This window comes from Tamandua tetradactyla, chromosome X (genome assembly GCF_023851605.1).
Source record: "Tamandua tetradactyla isolate mTamTet1 chromosome X, mTamTet1.pri, whole genome shotgun sequence".
In the NCBI taxonomy this organism is placed as follows: domain Eukaryota; kingdom Metazoa; phylum Chordata; class Mammalia; order Pilosa; family Myrmecophagidae; genus Tamandua; species Tamandua tetradactyla.
In genome coordinates, this window is record NC_135353.1 from 83,142,437 (window position 1) to 83,165,331 (window position 22,895).

The window sequence follows — 22,895 nt, forward strand, 5'->3', positions numbered from 1 at the left end:
AAATATATAGTTAAGATGTCGATTCTACCCAAAGTGATCTACAGATTCAATGCATACAAATTAAAATTCCAACAACTTACTTTGAAGACTTGGAAAAGCTAGTTACCAAATTCATCTTGAAGGGAAAGAGACACCAAATATTTAAAAGTATCCCAAAAAAGAAGAACAAAGTGGGAGGATTAATACTCCCTGACTTTAAAATTTATTATAAAGCCACAGTGGTCAAAACAGCATAGTACTGGCACAAAAATAGAAGTATTGACCAATGGAATAAAATGGAGACTGCAGAAATAGACCACTAAATCTATGGTCAACTGATTCTTGACAAGGCCCTCAAATCCACTGAAGTGGAACAAAACAGTCTTTTCAATAAGTGGGCATGGGAGAACTGGATCTCAATAGCCAAAATGAAAGAAGACACCTATCTTACACCCTATACAAACATTAAATCAAAGTGTATCAAACACCTAAATATAAGAACTAGCACCATAAAGCTTCTAGAGGAAAATGTAGGGAAACATCTTCAAGACCTAGTACTAGGAGGTAGCTTTCCAAACTTGATACCCAAAGCACAAACAACAAAAGAAAGAATAGATAAATTGGAACTCCTCAAAATCAAATGTTTCAGCACCACAAAAGACTTTGTCAAAAAGGTAAAGAGGCAGCCATCTTTAGTTCCTTAGGGAACTAAATATCAAGATGCCCTATGATCCAGCAATAGCACTATTTGGCGTATATCCAGAACAGCTGAAAGCAATGACACAAAGGAACATTTGCACACCGATGTTCATACCTTCATTATTCACAATCACCAAAAGATGGAAACAAACTAAATGCCCATCAACAGATGGGTGGTTTGACAAAATGTGGTATATACATAAGATGGAATATTATGCAGCAGTAAGACAAAATGACAACCTGAAGCACATGACAAGATGAATGAGGCTTGAGGACATAATGCTGAGTGAAACAAGCCAGACAGAAAATGATAGATATTGTCTGACTCCACTTTTCTGACAATGATAAAGGTAAAATCAGAGGCTTATAATATAGAATATAGGGGACTTAGAGATACATGGAAGCTAGAGATAGGTGAACATTTACCTAATGAGGTTGAACTCATATGTAAGGGAATAGACTGAAGGCAGTTCTCTAGGGGGTGTATAAGTGAAATTAACATATTGAAGGTGAACAAGATTGAAAGGGGTTGTATAAACACATAGGATTTTATATACCTAGGTGTCCCACTGATTAACACTACAAATATAAATTAGTTCTTGCAAGAATTACTTGGGCAATGTTTAAGAGGAAAACAACAGCACTAACACAGCAACAGTAGAGGTAAATAATGGGTGGAGGGGCAAGAGTTAAGAGGAGGCTTAGATTTCCTATTTGGTGAGATATTTATTGGTAATCTTTCTCTTGGGAAGCTCAATTATCAATTTTCAAAAATTAAGAGTGTTGATGGACTGTGGACTTTGGGCATTATACATAATGTCAATGAATGCAGGTGGCTGAAGGATGCACTGACTGACAATTAGATTGGTGAATGATGGTGGATACATATGATTAATTATTACTTCTGGATTTTGAGAGGCTTTTGTATATATATATATACATATGTATAAATGATATTTGGAAATAAGAATGAAACCAATCAGGTCAGGATTAAAGTAATTCAGAACACAGAGTTAAGAAGACACTCTATATTTTAGAATCACACATGCTATTTGATACCAAATATAGAAAGCTTTATTTCATCTGGAGCCTAAATTTTCTGTAGCACATAATCTAACTCAACCTGTTTGGATAACTCATTTGAACAACTGAAACACGGGGAGCTCAGAATGTGAATGAAGACCTTTAATCCTGTATAGCTTAATGTAATGCCTGGATACATCCTGAAATATATTAAGCAGATAATCAAAAAGTATTGGCAAAATCCCTTGAAGGATGGAAGAAAAAACATGGAAATATTAAACTTTACCATTAAGGAATCTCCTGATGCTGTGTCAAACTTTAGGGACACCCAAACAATATGCTAAGCCCTTGATCTTGAGGCTTACATGTGTGAATCTTATGTAGGTAGGGGAGACCCTTAGACTACTTGTATGTATGCCTAAGAGTTAATTCTGGAGGACCTCTTTTGTTTCTTAGATGTGACCTCACGCTCTCTAAGCCCAACTCTGCAGGTGAAATCATTGTTCTCCCACCTACAAGGGGCATGCCATCCAGGGGTGAAAGTCTACCTGGTGATGTGGGAGAGGACTCCCAGGAATCAGTCCAACCCTGGCAGTGTGAGATCACATTTGAGTCTGGCCCTGGCAGTGTGGGAGCAACAATTCCATCTTGACCCAAAGGGGGAAAAGACATTTAACAAAGTATCAGTGGCAGTGAGAATTCAAATAGAGTTGAGAAGCTAATCTGGAGGTTGCTCCTATGCAAGCTTCAGTTAGACATTGCTACCTATCATAACTTGCCAAATCCGAATCAAAACCATGCCAGCGAATCCTAAAGTACATCTAGGTCACGATATAAGATTCTACAAGGGTTCCATGCACTAGAGTAACTTCCCAGAAATCTATGACCTCAAGATGGGTCCCAGAACCAGGTAAGTCCTGAAACCTAGAGGTGCCCAGCCTCTCCAGAACCTCAGATAGTTCCATCACCCTACCCCATATTATTGACAGCTCTTTCCAACATGAAAAAGTTAGAATGGCCATAGCCCAAACACCCCTAAAGAGAAGGATAGAAAGATCAAAGATGATGGTGAAGTTATACAGAGAAGATAGGATATAAAAAATGAATATGATTGCTGAATCATTAAATTGATATCTTAGAGCAGCTAGAAGTAAAAACCTAAAATTGTGGAATTGTAACCCACGCAAACTGTGAAATCTGTTCTACAACTAATTGTGGTGCTGTGTTTTGAAATTTATTGTTTTGTTTTTATATTTTTTTATAAAATAGGAAAAAAGTAGATTGTGATGATAAAAAATGTATTTACTCCTTCTAGCCACCAATGTATTGGAGCAGCTAGTAGGAAAAATCTGAAATGATGGTATGGTAGCCATGACAAACTCTGGGATCTGTCCTGTAACTACTTTGCAAACTATTCCTTTTGATTTCTTTGCTTTTTATATATGTTATACTATGCAATAAAAATAATAAAACAACTATGACAGTTAATGATACTATTTAAAGTGGGATATTATCAGGCATGCTTAGCCTAGGAGGGACATTTTTCCATCTTTCCTGGTGTAGAGTAGATGTTCCAGCAGGTACAACCACATTGACACTCCAGCACCTATGTGATCATTATCATTATTATCATTTTCTCTATCTCTCCCCTCTCTTCCCCCCTACACACACACACACACATCTCTCCAGAAACATACTGCAGTATGAAATACATTTATAAATTTATTAATATAACCAAGCTTGGAAGGCCAGAAGTAGACACAGCCCAGAAAAGGAGCAAATAGGTTGGGGTGGAGAAGAAAAGGAGAGGATAGAGTTATAAAACATCATCAAGAGACAAAGGATGAGGTAAAATTTGTAATTTAGAACTCAGACTGTTCCATAGTCTAAAAATATGAATTTACATCGCAATGGTGGCTCAGTGGCAGAATTCTCACCTGCCATTCCAGAGACCCGGGTTTGATTCTTGGTGCCTGCCCATGTAAATAAATGAACACATAAATAAATAAATAAAAATATTAATTTAGCTCCCTGAGTGTTCAACTTGCTGTCATTTTGTTGGAACAAACAGAAGATAATGGGGACACTGATGAGTTTTCTGAAATAAAAAGCAGTACATTGGTATTCTCCACAAATTAATCCTATATGTAATGGGAACCCCAAAAGAACATAAGAGAAGGAAGATGTTCTAGTTTGCTAGCTGCCAGAATGCAACACACCAGAGACAGATTGGCTTTTAATAAAAGGGGATTTATTTTGTTAGTTCTTCAGAGGAAAGGCAGCTAACTTTCAACTGAGGTTCTTTCTTACATGGGAAGGTACAGGGTGGTCTCTGCTGGCTGTCTCTCCAGGCCTCTGGGTTTCAACAACTTTCTCCAGGGTGATTTCTCTCTGCACCTCCAAAGGCCTTGGCTGAGCTGTGAGTGCTGAGATGAGGTATGCTGAGCTGCTTGGGCTGTGCTACGTTGAGCTCTCTCATTTAAACACCAGCCAATTAACTTAAACATCATTCATTGCAGCAGGCACACCTCTTAATTGACTGCAGATGTAATCAGGAACAGATGAGGTTCACATGCCATCAGCTCATGTCCACAGCAATTTAACTAGGCATCTTCACCTGGCCAAGTTGACAACTGAATCTATCTACCACAGAAGATTAACCATCTTAACCAAAATAAACCTCTCTCCACAGAAAGGCTAAAACATAATGGGACTCAGGAAACAGAGGATATCATGTGTTCTATAGATTAGTTATATTCACTATTTGCAGTGGAGATTTATAATTTTCTAACAAAGTGAGGTGAACGTTTTAAGTGCTATATCTTCAGGGGTCACCTCATTAGTAATCCAACTTCTGCAACATACTTGAACAGACTTTTCTGCAACATAGATGACATGAAAATTGTGTTTTCCAATTCTGTGCAACCATTCCTGGTTATCTGTCTATGCAATTTTCTTAGCAGATAATGTAGAATATAAAACTTAAAAAAAATTTCTTGTTTAGAGAAAAACAGTTATAAATGTATAGCAACTTGTAGAGGAAACTCGGGGTTTTCTAGACAGCATGCTATGCTCACAAAACTGAAAAACACATCTTGGCTTTATAAAATCTAATTTTCTCTTGTTATTCAACTTTATAATCTTTAGGGAAACACTGATTTGTTTATGCCTCACTTTTTTCTTCTACAATTCTAGGAAGAATGTTGGCATGTTACTTGCCATACGGCAACAGTACAAGGGTATGAGGAAATAAAGAATTATATTTTGGCAATATGGCACCTGAGAAATTCCACCATTTGTATATTGAGTAGAATTATTAAAATGCTGATATCAGTAGTACCTATATTCTCATTTTAATATTAGTGGAGACAAAAAGTTTCCATGTCTATAAATGGTATTCTAGCATGGCTAAAGCACCAATATGATATGTTTTCTTATATTTGTTGGAATAAAAATGGTTAATAAAATACTTTGTTCATGGGATAAATGTGTAGAAATAATACCTACTTGAACAATCCAAAAACACTCCTGTGAACCTTGTGCAGCACTCATAAGGTGAAAAACAGCATGCTCTTTGATCCTGTCATCTCTACTATAACACTAAAATAACAGCCTAGAATTTTTTCTTTTTTAGAATAAAAGACATATATCTTTTTTCACTTCAAAGCACTTGAAAATTTAAAATTTCAAAAATGTTGACCATGTAATAGCTGAGAATTCATGGTGGGTATAGAACATAAAAGGTTACAGTATGAATCTGTGCCTATGCATTTCTTTTCAACTTCAGCAATATCCTTCTGCTTCTGCTAAGCCAGCAGTCATACAACTGACAGATCTCTGGATTTTCTACATAATGTATGGGCTTTTCTTTTAACATGTCAGTGCAAAAATATCAATTCCACCCTGTTGTAGTTCATAAGGCTGATTTGCCTTGAGAACATTCTATTACACAATGACTTCCCCCCCTTCCTGATGGTTCCTTAAATATTTTTCTAAGTGATGTATTTGTAGTTTTTTAAGCAGATTGTGAAAGATGTTTGCATTTATGAGAAAACTCCATGACAAATACAGTCAGAAAAAAGGTACAATAAAAATTTCAGAACAGGACATGTTTCATGTTTCCCTATTTCCTAGCATCTTCAACACCCCCTCCTCCTGAAAAAGTCCATATTCAAAACAACATTTGAACTTCTTAAGGAAATACCACTGAAATACTTAGTGCTGCTTGATATCTCTCTTGGGAAAGCAAAAACACATTTATTAAATCATGCATGCTAAAGTCAGAGCCAACACAAGGAAAACAAATGTTTTGTTCCTTGTTCAATATTTTATTGGAGTAGGTACTGTCTCCAGAACAATGCATTGATGCTTCATTGATTATGCCACAGCAGAATAAAGCAGTCTAAAAGCCAGAAAGTTTGAAGGGAATAGCATTTGTAGTCTATATTTATAATGAGATATATGTTTTTCACAGAAGTTGCTATCCCATAAAATGCAGACTTAAAACATCTAGACAAGAGAATTTTTGTCTCTTGTTTAAAATTATTTAGATACAAATCAGTCCTAGAAATTTCTTGAGATTTATCTGCAAATTTGTGCAAGTCATTTAAGGTAAAAATTGGGATCTCATAATAACCATCTAGAGTAGGCACTTGTAGACCAGGAAGAAAGGCTTGGAACCCTTGATACATATTGAAAAAGGAGTCTGTCCTGAGAAGGTATTAGATGAATTAGACATGGACTCAATTTGCATATAGAGAACTAACCTTATGAAGTGGCAACTTTTAATTTTTTTCAAAAAAGAGAAGTCAGGCATTTTAATCCAAATTTAGAAATATCGTTCCTTAGGAAATGTTTGGTGTTCAGAAAAGAACAAAGTAAAATTTGAAACAAGCAGAATTTGTGTTTTGGCCCTTAACCTTCAAGTTCTCTTTCCTCCTGTTCAAACAGAATCCCTAACCCTTAGGCTTCAGACAAGGAATTCCCTGGTCTCATTAGCACCAGCTCTCAAACTCTCATTTACACTAAAATATGAACAATTGATAACTGCAGAAAATTATAATACCCTAGGGAACCACTGAAAAGAACTTATACTCTTCACTTAAACATATGCTAGGAGAGTTGCCAACTGCAGGAACTATGCAGCCATTCCCAGAATCCATGAAATCATTTTACATACAGATAAGGCCAGCTCTGATGAAGCATCTTGTATTACCTGATTGCTGCTAAAGAAAACATGCTCTTTAAGAAGCCATTCCAAGTCAACTTCTCAGTAAGTTAGAAACTACAATTCTCACATGAGTGAAATGATTGTTTCTGAGAGTGAGTGTCTACATTACATTTCTATATTGAATTTCTACCCTGAGAGCCAACGGCCTTAATTGTTATGGCTAGAAAGTTTCTCCAACTATTTTATTTTTTTTCCCCCAAAGAGCTACTGATTTTTATTATGTGTATTTGGGTTTTGCTTACTTTTCCTTCACTTTATTTATTACTGCCTAATTATTTATTGAGCATATTTTTTTATAAATTAGGACCTTATAGGTAGTAATTATCCTTTTATCATTAACATGGTATATATACTTACAATCAAATAAAGAATCTATGTAATTGTGTAATATGTAAATAGATATGCATGATATTTTCTGTGATAATTCCTTTGAAAAGGTTCTCACTATATTAATGTTTAAGATACTGGCCTAACTCTTTATGGTAAGCCACGAGAGAAGAGCAAAATCCTAAGAAGATAATAACTCCCTTGAAAATTTGCCTGAACACATTAATAATGTACCCTAAAACAGTTCACCCAGTGACAACCTCCCCAGTATTTATTTTATTCTTTCTTTGGGCTTCTGTTAACATCATTTCAGCAGGAAATCCTTATACAAACCACTTCCTGGGAGTCTAGAAAAATAGACATGTGTTTATCCCTCCTACAAATACCCTTCCCACTTTTCTCTGCTAGATCTTTTTCCTCTGAAAAACCTTAACCCCATATGTGAGCAATAGGCAAGAATTACAATCTGAATTTATTCTATGAGGATTGTAGCTAAGAAAGCATTGGTTTTGATGGCAATATTGCTTTGATGATACTTTTGTGGTATGATTAATTTTCCTTTCTTATACTCAGTATATACTCAGTTTATACTATAAACTTTAGAAAAATCAGAGGTCAATTCCCCTCTCCCTACATCAATCAGAATGTCACATTAATTCTTAAATTTTCTTTAAAATCACAATCTTTCTTCTTCTTAACATTCACCAAGCTTCTGCTTCTTGGCAGGGTCAGCTTGCATTTGAAAACAGTAACTATAATGATGGAATGTCATGACATTGGCACAATAGAACCCATAGAGTACAGAGTCTCAAAAGAAATGCTTAAAAAATTAAAATCTAATTTTTAACTCAATCTTTGTAAGTGTAAAATGGTGCAACCACTTTGGAAAACACTTTGGTTTTCCCTCAAAATTTTAAAAAGAGTTTCATTTGTCCCAGCAATTTCATTTCTAAGTATACACCTGAGAGAAATGAAAACATTTCTGCCCAATAGCTTGGACATGAATTTTGATAACAGCATTATTTATAATAGCCAAAAATGAAAACAGCCCAAATATCTACAAGCAAACAAATGGGTAAACACAGTTTGTTATATTCATTCAGTGGAATATTATTCAGCCATAAAAAATGAAGTAATAATTCATGTTACAACATGGATGAACCTTGAAAACATTGTCCTAAGTGAAAGAAGAAATACCTAGAATAGGCAAATCCATAGAGACAGTACAATGCATTAGTAGATTAGTGGTTTCTAGGGGCTAGGAGTGACTGGAGGGAAATGAAAAGTGACTCCTAATGGATATAGGGTTTCATTAGGGGTGATTAAATTTTTCTGGAATTAAATAATTAAATTAAATTTTTCTGGAATTAAATATAAAAGTACAAATCTGTGAATAGACTAGGTAACACTGAATTGTACATTTTAAAAAGGTGAGTTTTACGGTATGTAAATTGTACCTTAAAAAAGCTACTTATAAAAAATCACTTTGGATGCTAGAGAAATTTCAAATTTTCCAAAGCACAAACATTTCTTGTGTCTTTTCTAGAACCTGGGTTGAATGCATACACTGGGTTCATTGCACATACAGGCATGTCCATATCTTGTATTGATGACATACAAGTATCATAGAACCATAAAGAATTTAAATTAAAAAAAATAGTAACTATTTCCAAGTCTGTTTTATTAATGTGTTCAGTATAAAGTAGAATCCATTAATTGTGGAAGAATACCCTATACACCTAACTGCAAATACAGCTATATGATTTTTAAACTGCCTCTCATGAAGGAAGAATGAACAGTAACTACAGTGCACAATGACTAATATTTTAATTATTAGATACACATGTGCTCTTAAGCGGTAACAATAAATACTCAAAATCAATATATGCTGTACATCAGCTTTTAAACTCTAGCACTGTAATAAGCAAATCCTTATTGAATTTTTTTGTCAAGTTCTAACTAATTCATGAAATGAACATTTTAAAATGATAAAATATACCAATGGTCAGCTGTTGCAAATTCCATTTATGAATACCATCTCACAACAAACATAGATATAACAATTCAATTATAATAATTTCTTGAAAGTTTCTATGGACAAGAATTAATATTGTATATTTCTTAGCTCAGTTTAAGAGATATTGCTCATATGTTTCTTCTTTGTTACTTTTCATCAGTTTGTATTTAATCTGTAGGTATAATATGTGTATACTGGAAGATACTACAAATCAATTGGCAAATACCTTGAAGAGAACAGTATACTGAAACACTCAGCTTTGCTTCCTAAAAATAGAGTCTTGTCAATATAATCTTACCCCCTCTGTGAAAGAATGAAGCCTTAGAGATAAAGTACAAACTATATATATATATAATTTTATCAAGATTTTACTGTACTCTTGGCTCATCAATAAACTGTGGAAATACAGGCAGGTCATACACCTGGATAAAGTTCCAAGTAGGCAGGAGAAGGACACTCAAAGAGTGTTCACCCTTGGATCAATGTCAATTTGAGGGGACCACACCCAAAGTTAGGCATAACATTTTTTTTTTTTTTTTTTTTTTTTAAAGAGAGAGGGAGGAAGGGAAGGAAAGACAGAGAGAAGGAAGGAAGGATGGAAGGGAGGAAGAAAGGGAAACATCTTTAAACATTTTCTTGTTTTATTGTATTTTGTTTGTTTGTTTGTTTTTTACATGGGCTGGGGCCGGGAATCGAACCGAGGTCCTCCGGCATGGCAGGCAAGCACTTTGCCCGCTGAGCCACCGCGGCCCGCCAGGCATAACATTTTTGTATCAGTATTTTCAACATGGGCATAGGCACATTTTGATTATGGGATACCAAACTTCTGAGGATGGGTTCAGAATCTGAAATCACATCACTAAATAGTATGAATATGAAAGCATCAATTTCACCAGAGTTCCTGTTAAATAAAAACAATATCAACAGAAGATGAGTATTGATATTATGAGGCATCAACCTGAAGATTAGACCTTAAAGTCATTAGTGCTTATCCAAAACTCCTTCACTGTAACTAAGGGCTAGAGAAAGAGTGGTGTCAAAATCATAGAACAAGACTGTAATATGGTTCAGAGCTAGGTATTTAGCATTAACGTAAAAAAAAAAAAAACAGAAATGCTAAAGGAATAGAACATGTAGGAACCAAGACAGTAGATTCAATACTGATTAGATCCCTACTCAAAAGTGGGATTGTGCCCTTTGGTCCAATGAGACCCTAGTAGAGGACAGGAGAAAGATGGAGCATTAAGAAGAGTGAAGCAAACATGATTTAAAATTGACAAATAATATCTATGAGGAAAGATAATCTCATTTGAAATTATTCATTGTGAAGAAGAAACAAAGTTTAGGCCTAACTCTGAGGAACTTTTGTGCAAGCAAACATCAATAACAATAGTCTAAGAAGTCCTTAAATCACTACTTGAGGTATCAAGGGCAGACATAATGAACAATTCCCCAGTAGTAAGAGTTGCTTATGCCTGGAATAAGTTTTTGGAAGGGCGTTTAAAAATACATTCGGTTCTCCTGACTTAACTTCCTTTATAAGGGATCACAGATAAGGAAGAGAGATGGATAGAGTACTAAAAGTTTATTATTTCATAAGAAAAAACTTCTAAAAATGACTCAGTCAGAATCTAATAAAGACAAGCATGTCTCACTTGCTTCTCAAAAAAACATCTTGCTCCATATTCAATGAGGGTTTTGGAAAACATGCCAGAGACCTGGGTTCATTTTCTAGTGCCTGCCCAAGTAAAAAGTAAAAAAAAAAAAAAAAAAGGTAAAGTACCTCACATATACTCCACAGAAGCTAATCTAACTAACCCCAAAGTCAGAACAAATAAGAATTCAAAGGATAAAGATTTGCATGGTTAACATCTAGGATTCTCCAAAGGAAGTAACTATGTACTATTCTTTCTGAAATAAGCAATTCAGTTAAAAATACTCCATTTAATTTTACAGGCAACCCTCAAACTCTTTGTTAGAGTAAAAAATAAATGATCTGCTGCTGTAAAAATATATTTCTAATTTGACAACTCTAATTATAATCATTCAGGCATCTATCCCAGAAACTCTCCATAGCCATAACCTTTAGTGATTAATTATAGAGCTCCAGGAGCAGTAGTACACAAACTAATTTCCTAAAACAATAAAAACAGAATTTCTCATTTGGAGCTAAATGAAACACAAACATGTTGTTATTCATGCTGAAGTCTTGATGGAGAGTCATGATGCAGCTATTATAGAAGCTATTTAAAAAGAAATTTGAATTGGAGAAACTATAGGTCTGTCGTCAACAGATAAAATGTTGTTCATGCCTAAAAATCTTTTAACCTCTATGTCTGCTTTTTTTCAGCCTAATATTTTTAACTCTATTTCCATTCTCTCCTTCCCTTACTCTTAAAGAATCGCCCAAACAATCAATTTAAGCAAAAACAAGCAGAAGATGTAAGAACCCACAGAAAGAATGTTCTTATTCACTCTTATTCAAACATCTCAACTAAATACTGCTTTCCTATATTTTAGGTCAGTATGCTACTACTTTTAGGATATATCCATAAGGCGGACAATTTTCTAAGTCATAGAAAATGTGCTCTTTGTCCACCGTGGTTGTTTTTTTCAGAGAAGTTGTGGGTTTATAGAACAATCATGCATAAAAACAGAATCGCTATCTACCATCCTATTGTTAAGAACTTGCATTGGTGTGGTACATATTTTTACAATTAATGAAACCACATTTTATAATTGTACTATTAACTAGATTCCGTGGTATAACTTAGGGTTCACAGTTTGGCTTTTGAAGTTTCATGGACTTTTTAAAAATTTTTATTCTAGTAACATACATGCAACCTAAAATTTCCCCTTTTAACCACGTTTAAATATATAATTCGCTGCTGTTAATTATGCTCACAATGGTGTGCTACCATTATTACCACCCGTTACCAAAATGATCCCATTGTCCTAAATAGAAGCACTTTTCATTTTAAACCTTAAACTCCTATTCTCTATCACCATCCCATCCCTTAGTAAACTATATTTTAGATTCTGACTCTATGAGTTTGCTTCTTCTAATCATTTCATATCAATGAGATCATAAAATACTTGTCAGTTTTGTGTGTGGCTTATTTCACTAAAAATGATCTCTCCAGGGTTCATCCATATTGCTGCATGTGTCAGAAATTCATTTCTCTTTTATGGCTGAATAATATTCCATTGGGTGTATATACAATAATTTATTCATGCATTCATCAGTTGATGGACATTTGGGTTGCATTCATCTTCAGCAATTTTGAATAACTTGAATAATGCCACAGTGAACATCGGTATACAAATATCTGTTTAAGTCCCTGCTTTCAATTCTTTTGGGTATATAAACTAGAAGTGGGATTACCAGATCATTTGGTAATTCTATATTTAACTTTCTGAGGACCTGCAAAACCATCTTATATAGCATCTGCACCTTTTTACCTCCCCACCATCAATGAATGACTGTTCCTATTTCTTCACATCCTCCCCAACACTACTAACCTTTCATTCTAGTGCATGTGGAGTGGCATCACATTTGATTTTGATTTGCATTGCAATTCTCTAATTAATTGCTAATTATGTTGAACATATTTTCATGTGCTTTTTGGTGATTTACAAATCTTCTTTGGAGAAATGTCTACCCAAGATTTTTACCCATTTCTAAATTGGGTTGTTTGTCTTTTGTTATTGAATTTAATGATTTATTTATGTTCTGGATGTTAAACCTTTATAGAATATAGCGTTTTTAAAAATTATTTTCTCCTATGATGTAGGTTGTCATTTCACATTCATTATAAATCTTTTGATGTCAAAATGTTTTTAAGTTTGATGAGGCCCAATTTATCTATATTTTCCTATGTTCCTTGTGCTTTGGGCATAAAGTCTAAGAAATCATTGCCTAACTCAAGGTCCTGAAGATATCTTCCTACATTTTCTTCTAGGAGTTTTATAGTTCTGGCTTTTATATTTAGTCTTTGATCCATTTTGAGTTGACCTTGTATATGATGTGAGGTAGGGGTCAAACAGTAATAGCTGACCTACAGAGAGGGGCAACTATAAAGCTCTTCAGGGATGAAGAGTTAGACTCACAAATTTAATTCTCGCCTTCACAGTGAATGGTGTATTATCTGGACATTCCTGGGGAGGTTGAGCAGGTCTTCCATGATAAATCTACTCTAATATCTCAACCTCTCAAGCCTTTGGATCCACTCATCTACATTGTACTAGGGCATTTCTAGCATTTTGATCTCAGGTTATGTCAGTCAACTTTTTGGTCCATGTTTCAGCCAACCAAACAAACAGTTAACACCCTTTCTAACCCCTCAAACCACAACATTGAATGCAGAATCTCTGCTTAGTGAGCCCATATCAATCAATTCAACTTTGTCCAACTTTATATTCCTTCCACCATTATTCCACACAATTAATATTCACTTTCACACATATTCCCCTAATTTCTGGCTATATAAATTGGAAAACTCATATATAGCATAATTCCTCATGGGTCACACTTTAGACCTCACCTTTTGGGGCCTGTTGGGACTTTAGTCTAGTTATAGGCCTGGAAGAAAAGAGGTGTAGTGGGGGTGAGTCATGAAAAGAATTACAAGTGTCTTCCAAGCCAATTACCTCAGGGCATTCTGTTTTACTTTCATCTAGTGAAAAAGGATTAATCTTTCCAGAAAGAAGAGTGAAGGCTGTTTCCTCATGAAGTGGTTGCAGGTTTAGCAGGCACTGGAGGGTTAATCTCTTCAGATGAAGGTGGGATGACAGATTCCTCAGGGCAGAGGAGTTTGGAAGCTGTGTCCTCAGGACAGGGTGGAGATTAGGTGGCTATTTCCTCAGGGCAGACCATTACAGGCTTATCTAGCAAAGGCTCAACAGAATTTAGGGTTTCAATGTCCCCACTGCCATCATCATCAACTCATATGTCCCCATCTTAGTTTTCAGAAACCCATTCCCTTCCAATTAATGCCCGCACTTAACAGTAGATACTCTGCACGGTTGAGAATTTAGTTTATGCTGTAAATATGCTATTTTCATAATGAAATTCTGGATCTAGTTCTCAGAGATATCAATTCTATGACCAAAGGGCACACATAGAAACTTTAACATCTTTCATATGCTGCTTAACTTACAAATTTGTAGTATTCAGCTCATTCCTTTCTTGTATAACTATATCTAGCATATCTAGGAACAATCAGCCAACATCATTATACATTTAACTCCACAAAATTCTGTTAAGATGTAAAAAACTTTCTCATCCAGAACCTTGCCTCATACAAGCAAATGATTAGCAGAATCAAATAGTGATGTTTCACATCTCTATTGCAAATTCATGCCATAGACTGTCAATGTCATCTTGATTATTGGAAATAAAGCCATTAATGCCTTTGAATCTAATCAGATTGTAAAAACAATTGCAAAATCCCCTTTAAGATTCTGTTTCTCAAGAACCACCCTAATCTCTGTACCAAAGCTGTATTAATCAGTTCTCAACAGAAACAGAACAAACAGGAGATATCTGTAAATATGAGATTTTATAAAAGTGTCTAATGCAACTGTGGGGATACATGAGTACAAATTCTGTAGGGCAGTCTGATGAAGGTTTTTGATGAATTTCCAGGGAGAGGCTGGCTGACTGAAGTAGAGACAAAAAGTCTCTCTTCTGACTGCTGAAGTTATCTCTTCGTTAAAACCCTTCAACTGATTGGATTAAATACGTCTTATTGCAGAAGACACTCCCTTTACTTGATTGCAGATATAGTCAACCACAGATGCAATCAACTCACTGATGATTTAAGTCCACAAAATTTCCTCACAGTAACAGTTAGGCCAGTACTTGCTTGACCAGACAATTGGGCACTATCTCCTGGCCAAATTGTGACAACATCACAAACATAGGGCATATTTCTTTTGATATGCTGTTGGATTCAGTTAGCTATATTTTGGTGAAGATTTTTGCATCTATATTAATAAAAGATTATTGGCCTGTGGTTTCCTTTTACGGTGGTATCTTCATCTGGCTTTGGTAAGATGGTGATGCTGCTCTCATAGAATGGATTAGGAAGTGTTTCTTCCTCTTCAGGTCTTTGGAAGAGTTTGAGAAACATTATAGTTAAATCTTCTTGGAATGTTTGGTAGAATTCCCTTGCAATGCTGTCTAGTCCTTGGCTTTTCTTTTTGGGAGGTTTTGGAGAACTGATTCAGTTCTGTTCATAATAGCTCTGATTTGATTTTCTATTTCTTATGAGGCAATGTAGGTAATCTGTGTGTTTCTAAGATATTGTTTTCATTTCATATAGATTATCAAGTTTACCGGCATCCAGTTGTTCATAGCATCATCTTATAGTTCTTTTTGTTTCATCAGGGTCAGTAGTAATGTCACCCTTTGCATTTCTGATTTTCATAATTCGTATACTCTCTTTTTCTTTCTCAGAGTACCTAATGTTTTGTCATATTTATTAATACTTTCAAGAACCAACTTTCATTTTCGATTGTTCTATGTTTTTGTTTGCTTTCTGTTTCATTTATTGCCACTCTAATCATTGTTATTCCCTTCATTCTGCTCACTTTGGGTTTAGTTTGCTCTTCTTTTTCTAATTATTCCAGTTTTGAGACTAGATTTCTCATTTGAAGTCTTTCTTCTATTTTATTGGAAACACCTGAGCTATAAATTTCCCTGTCTGTGCAGCCTTCATTATCCATTTTTGTTACCTTTAAATTCTCATTTTCATTCACCTTAAAATATTTACTAATTTAGATTGTCATTCCCTCTTTGACTTAGTCATTGTTCAACAGTATGTTGTTTAAATTCTACATATTTCTGAATTTTTCATTTCTTCCTTCATTATTACTTCTTAGCTTCATTTGATTCTGGCTGGATACAATACATTGTTTATTTCAATATTTTTTAATTTATTGAGACCTGTTTTGTGAAGTAACATTGTTTATTCTGGAGAATGATCAATGAGCACTTAAGAACAATGTGTATTTTGTTTTTTGGGGGGCCAAGTGTTCTATATATGTCTGTTAGGCCCATGGTTTAGCACATTGTTCAAGTCTTGTATTACTTTCTTGATCTTCTGACTCGGTGTTCTATCCATTAAGGAAAGTTGTATATTAATGTCTCTTATTATTAATGTGAACCATCAATTTTCCCTTCAAATCTATCAGTATTTGCTACATAAATTTTTGGACACTGCTCTTGGATCCAAACATATTTATAATTGTTACAGATTCTCATTGAATTGTCCCCTTTATCAGTATATAATGACCATTTTTGTCCTTCATGAGAATTTTTCACTTAAAGTTGATTCTATCAGATATTAATATAGCTACCCAAGCATTATTTTTGTTAATACATACATGGTATATATTTTTTCCATCCTTTCACTTTCAACCTACTTGCATCTTTGAACATAAAGTGTGTTTCTTGCAGACAGCATATAGTTGGGTCATGCTTTCTTATTCATTCTTCCAATCTCTGCCTTTTGACTGAAGACTTTAATTCATTTACATTTAATGTCACTATTGGTAATGCAGGACTTCCTTCTGTCATTTTTCATTTAGACTTTCTAAGTCTTATACTTTTATGGTCTTTAATAGCTTCCATCAATACGTAGTTTTATATGTCTTCTATTTTTTATGTGAGTCGTACCATATTGAGTGCCTTCTCATTTCTGTCTAGACATATTTTCATTTATATTCCTTATGGTTACCATGGGGTTAATTCTTTTTTTTTACCATGGGGATAAAATTTAACATCCTAAATATATAGCAATCATACTTGGTTTGATATCAACTTAACTTTAATAGCATATACCTATACTTTTTTTATAAGCTCTTGCCTCCAGCCTATTTTTATTTATTTGTTACCACTTGCATCTTTGTACACTGTATGTCCCAAACTTCAGGTCTTTCTTTTTGCTTCTTTGAACCACTGTCTAATATCCTTTCTTTTCAGTCAGAAGAGCTCCCTTTATAGCATTGCTTGTAGGGCATGTCTAGTGGTGATGAATTCCATGTGCTTTTGTTTATCTAGAAATGTATTCACTCGCTCTCTTTTTGAAAGAAAATCTCACAAGATGTAAAATTCTTTCTTGGCAGTTGTTTTCTTTCAGAAATGTAAGGATTTAAATCCTCTGCCTTATTGCCTCCATGGTTTCTGATGATAAATCAGTATTCAATCAAATTGGAACTACCCTATACATAAAAATCTGCTGTTCTTTTGTATCTTTCAAAGATCTCTCCTTTTCCTTTGCATTTGATTGTATGATTAATATATGATGAGATATATTTTTCTTCATGATTCTTTGTTGTTCTTTGGGCTTCTTGGATGTGCATATTCACATCTTTTTCTAAGTTTGGGAAGTTCTCTGTCATTATTTCTGTGAAAATTCCTTCTTCCATTTTATCTCTTTTTTCTCCTTCTGGGACTCCCATCATACATATATTGGTAGACTTGATGGTGTCCTAGAGGCACCTTAGGCTAATTTCACTTTTGTAATTATTTCTTCTTTCTGCTCCTCAGCCTGACTTATTTCAAGCATTCTACCTTTGAGTTCACTGATTATTTCTTCTGCTAACTCCAATCTGTTCTTGAAATGCTTTTAGGAATTTTTCATTTCACTTATAGTGGTCTTCAACACCAGTAGTTCTATTTGTTCTCTTTAAAAAATTCTATCTCTTTACTAAAAATCTAGTATTGTTTATTTATTGTTCTCCTGTTACACTTTAGCTACTTCTTTGTATTTTCCTTCATCTACTTGAGTATTGTTAAGATCATTTTCTTAGATGCTTTGCTCAGTACATCCACATTCTAGTCATTTTCATTGGTGACTTCTGGAGTTTTAACCTCTTCCTTTGGATGGGCTGTCATTTCTTGTTTCTTTGTTTGTCTTGAACTTTTTTGTTGTACACTGTACATTTTAAATTTTAAAACGTTATCTCTAGGAATTATTCCCTGAGATGTCTGTTTCCTAATTTTGTAAGCAGCTGGCAATATGACAGATTTTCTTGGGCTTCAGTCCTCCTATCTGGATGGTCTCCATGATGAATGCAGTGTGCAATGATTTCCTTGTCTTTTGGAGCCTGTGTCTTGTCCAGGGCTTTTGCTTGTTGTTATTTTTTAGTTCCCATTTACAGAAATTTGGTTGTTCCTTCTGTTTCCCATGAGATGGGCCTCCCTTCACCAGATGTTTGAAGCCAGCAATTCTTTGGACCATATTGTCTGTCACTGAAGTTTCTTACATTCTTTTTGTTGTCTCAAAGTGCCTTTGCCTGGAGGGATAATTCTTGGAGTAAGGTCACCCCTTAGAGGACACTCCCAAATTAATTTTTTCTGGCCAGAACAGGACCAGGGACCCATGATGGGGGTGAAGAACAGCTCCAAATGACCTGGGGTTTGCATTGAGAAGGGTGTCAAGAACTTCTTCCATGTCTTCCAAAAGCTGAGATTTCTTGGCCTATCCAGCAAATACATCCCTTAAACTAACTGTCCCCTGCAGCCATGAAGAGGCATAGAATCTTTAAGTGTCCTCTACCATGGCCTTAGTCCAGGTCAGTTTTTAAAAATGGCCATGCTCAGAGCTGTGTCTGCAGTGATCTGAAGTTGCTAATCAAAAGCCATCATCAGTGACTGACCATGCCCATCCTTGGTCTTGGGAAAGAGGATTTTTAAGTCCCTTTCTTTCACAAATTGCTTGCCGTGGTGACCTGCTATACAAGTGTTCAATGGGCACTGATATTAACTGTGCAAAGAGAGCAATTTACAGTTATTTATTGTCGCTTATTTGCCTCTACATCCTGCTCTTCCCTGGATACTATACAGTATTCTTCTGACCTATGGAGTTTCAAAGTAGCTGTTTCAAACAGTTCCTTCTGTTTAATAGTTGTTTTGGTGGCATGACTCAGTCCTGGAACTCCCCAATCTACCATATTCCCTGGAAGTCTCCTGATCACAACTCTTAACCCTCAAGCCCACCTCTTTGCTTACTGCCCCACATCTGGACAAGCTGGTAAGAAAGTTCCAGGTGCTCATTCCATTGGTACCAGAAGAAGTGCAAACCAAAAATTGGACTCTCAAAGCAGCTTCACCAACTACCCACCATGAAGACCCCACTCAGTCTGCTTTCCCTGTTCTCTTAAGCCATTTTCATATCTGCTTGGGAGATTCATGGTTTTTGTTCAGAGCCTCATTATGTGAGTAATAAAATGTTGCATGCCATCTTAGTGTGCTTGTGTCATCATTCATCTCAACATCCAAACTAAATTTTGGGTGGGATTCCATCCTGCTTCATTGGAGTACCACAACAATATAATTAATCACACTCAAAGAAAAAAAGTTGAATACTCACTTGATAGACTCAATAAATGAGAAAAAAGTGCTCTTGAAAAGATTCTATGCCAACTAAAGGTTAAAATTCTCAGCAAACTAAGAATAGAAGTGTTCTAGTTTGCTAGCTGCTGGAATGCAACACACCAGAGATGGATTGGTTTTTAATAAAAGGGGATTTATTTCATTAGTTCTTCAGAGGAAAGGTAGCAATTTTCAACTGAGTTTTTTTCTTACAGGAAGGCACAGGGTGGTCTCTGCTGCCCTTCTCTCCAGGCTTCTGGGTTCCAACAACTTTCCCCCGGGTGATTCCTTTCTGCATCTCCAAAGGCCTGGGCTGAGCTGTGAGTGCAGAGATGAGGTATGCTGAGCTGCTTGGGCTGTGCTATGTTGAGCTCTCTCATTTGAGCACCAACCAATTAAATCAAACATCATTCACTGCAGCAGGCACACCTCCTAACTGTAGGCAGATGTAATGAACAACAGATGTGGTTCACATACCATTGGCTCATGTCCACAGCAACAGAACTATGTCCCTTCACCTGGCCAAGTTGACAACTGAATCTAACTACCATAAGAAGGAAAATTTCCCAATCTGATGGAAGGACAGAATTTCCTCAAGTAATATTTTATGGTGAGAATTGAATGTTTTCTCTTAACTTCTGTAACAAGGAAATGATGTTTGCCTTCACCAGTTTTATTCAACATTTTATGGGAAATCTTAACCTAAAATGGACCATAATCCCACAATAATCTTTATATCATAAGCTTTGGAAAACTTTCTATTTTCCCAAATGTTGTCTTTTCATTGTTGGAGTTTTGCATATGATTGATGCTTAATAAATATGAACATTGAATTTTGTTAAGAATTGTATTCAAGAATCACTCTAATCCATTATGTAGTGGTTCAGAAATGGTCACTAGACCCACTGCTTACTTTGTTCACACTCTGGATATATCACTGTAATTCTGTGTAACTAACCTTAAAATAGCTGCATTAGATTATAATCTAATGCTCAGCCTCTAGGATACCACACAAATGATGAAACACATTTAAAATGTGTTATTCATATGATCATTCACAACACATTTTAAGGAGCTAACTGACTTTCCTTTGCCTGTTTAGCTCTGCTACCTCCTTGTGAATAGACCCTTAGAGATATTGAAATGCATAATTTTCCTTTGGGATGAATTTTGATTTCCCAGTTGTACCTGAACCACAAACGTTCAGCAATACCATGGCCTTAACCTACAACCAGACCCTAAATAATTTTAACTGTGATCTGCATTGTTAATATATACTTGCTTCTTTCCCCTCTTCAAAGACACTAAAGTAGATCAAAGGTGAAAGCTGTGGAAGTTCAAAAAAATTAAGGCCTTGTATTTGATCACAAAGCAGTTAAATAGACTAGCCCAAACCAGTGTAATAATTAGTATGTCTCTGATGTCTCCTATCTCTGAGATAGGAGACATCAGAGACATACTAATTCTCTAGATTATAAAAGAATTTCAAATCTAAAATTTTTGAAATCAATTTTTATTTACAAAAGATAACATGGGAAACTAATTTCTAGTAGGGCAGGGATTTACTTGACCAGAATTTGAAAAACATCAGTGACTTCTTCATTTAAATCTATAGTATTAGTATTACTATTAATAGCAGTATTAGTATTAATATTTCAAGTTGGCTTCCCTTTACTACATCAAGGCTAGGATAATTAGATTGTAACTTCAGCATAGTCAAAACAGTGACTATTGAAATGCTATTTCTATAGCACCAAGTAATAACATTACATACAAATAGAGACTTAAAAATTCTCTATTTTCTCTATGGCTTTTTCCTTCTTCATCTCCGAAGGTTGCTGGCTGGTAGGCTCTGCTTCTCATGGCTATGTCATTCTGCTCTGCTCTTTCTGAATCTCTTTCATGCTCCAAAGTGTTCCCTCTTTTATAGGACTCCAGAAACTAATCAAGACCCACCCAAATGGATGGAGACACATTTCACCCAATCCAGCTTAACAACCACTCTTGATTGTGTTACATCTCCAGGGAGATGATCTGATTACAGATTCAAACATACAGCATTGAATAGTGATTATTCTGCCTTTACAAAATGAGATTTTGATTGAAATATGGCTTTTCTATGGGACATATTTTCAAACCAGCACAGGGGGCTTTATTTTTTATCCATTCATATATATTGATAGTTATAATCCTACCTACTTTCATATGAGATCCAAGGGGCCTTATAATTAAGACCAAGTTATACTGACTCAGGGTAATGCAGATAAAAAACACATAGAAAGAAGGAAAGAAGTTAAGAAATATTCTACTTTCCAAGCATCTTTCCCTTCTCTCTGTCCTTCTTCTTTCTTTCTTTGCTTACTCCCCATTCTGTTCCTTTTCTTTAGCCCCTGCAAATAATTCCTGGCATCTGCCAGAACATTCACTTAACTAAGCAGGCAAAACTCAAGCTGAAGAAACTGCAGCTCAGCCAAGCTGTATTCTCAGTGCTGCTTTGTAGGGGGTAAATTATTTAGAGAAGGAGGGAGTAGGAAGCCTGGTGTGAAGCTGGGGAGGGGTAGACTTTAGCAGGCAAGGAGTAGAGTAGCTAGCACAATAAGAATCAGAATTTAATTACACTGAAACAAAGCAATGAAGTGAACTCAAAGTTTCCTGAAATAGGATTCTGGCCTATATGGGTTTTCTAGTTTTAGTGTATAACTTAGCAGTCGAGTTTAGTGTCCTTCCTTAGTAACTGTCCATAATCAAATTATGTATATTATTCTTCCCTCTTCTTTCCGCTTCTTCTCTCCCACTCCAGAATAAAACAGTAAGAGTCACCTGCCTGGGATTCCTGAAGACACTCACCCGTAGTAGAACTAAAATCATCAGGTTCTGATTCCATCCCATTTTGGCTTCCATGTCCCCGAAGAGTGTTCATAGCCATGAACTTCATCTTCTGCAACTTCATTGCCCCAGCCATTGCTGTAGCTGTTATTCCTAAAACCAAAACCATTCTTTTAAAAATAGGGATCATTACTTAATGTAACTGAATGCTGTATATGCTTATGCAACAGGTCTGTACTATACAGCTCAAGCCAAAATTAGACCAAAGTTGAATTTGTGAATAATTTCCTTTAAGAAAGTAATTTTCAACCCTTGTGATTCTTTCATCTTGCAGAACAGTTTGAAAAGTTATGAAAGGACTGAATATGGTTTTGACCCCCAATTCAAAACACAGTAAACAAAGATACTAAAAT

General features: G+C 35.4%; 1 protein-coding gene across 5 annotated transcripts in view; it reads right to left on the bottom strand.

Moving 5' to 3' along the window:
* The window catches only part of DACH2 (dachshund family transcription factor 2), a 782,542-nt gene that overhangs the window by 271,276 nt on the left and 488,371 nt on the right, over nt 1-22,895 (bottom strand). For all 5 annotated transcript variants that reach the window (XM_077145234.1, XM_077145235.1, XM_077145233.1 and 2 more), the window contains one exon: nt 22,504-22,635. In XM_077145234.1, the coding sequence (XP_077001349.1) occupies nt 22,504-22,635 (132 nt within the window). The remainder of the gene's footprint in view (nt 1-22,503; nt 22,636-22,895) is intronic.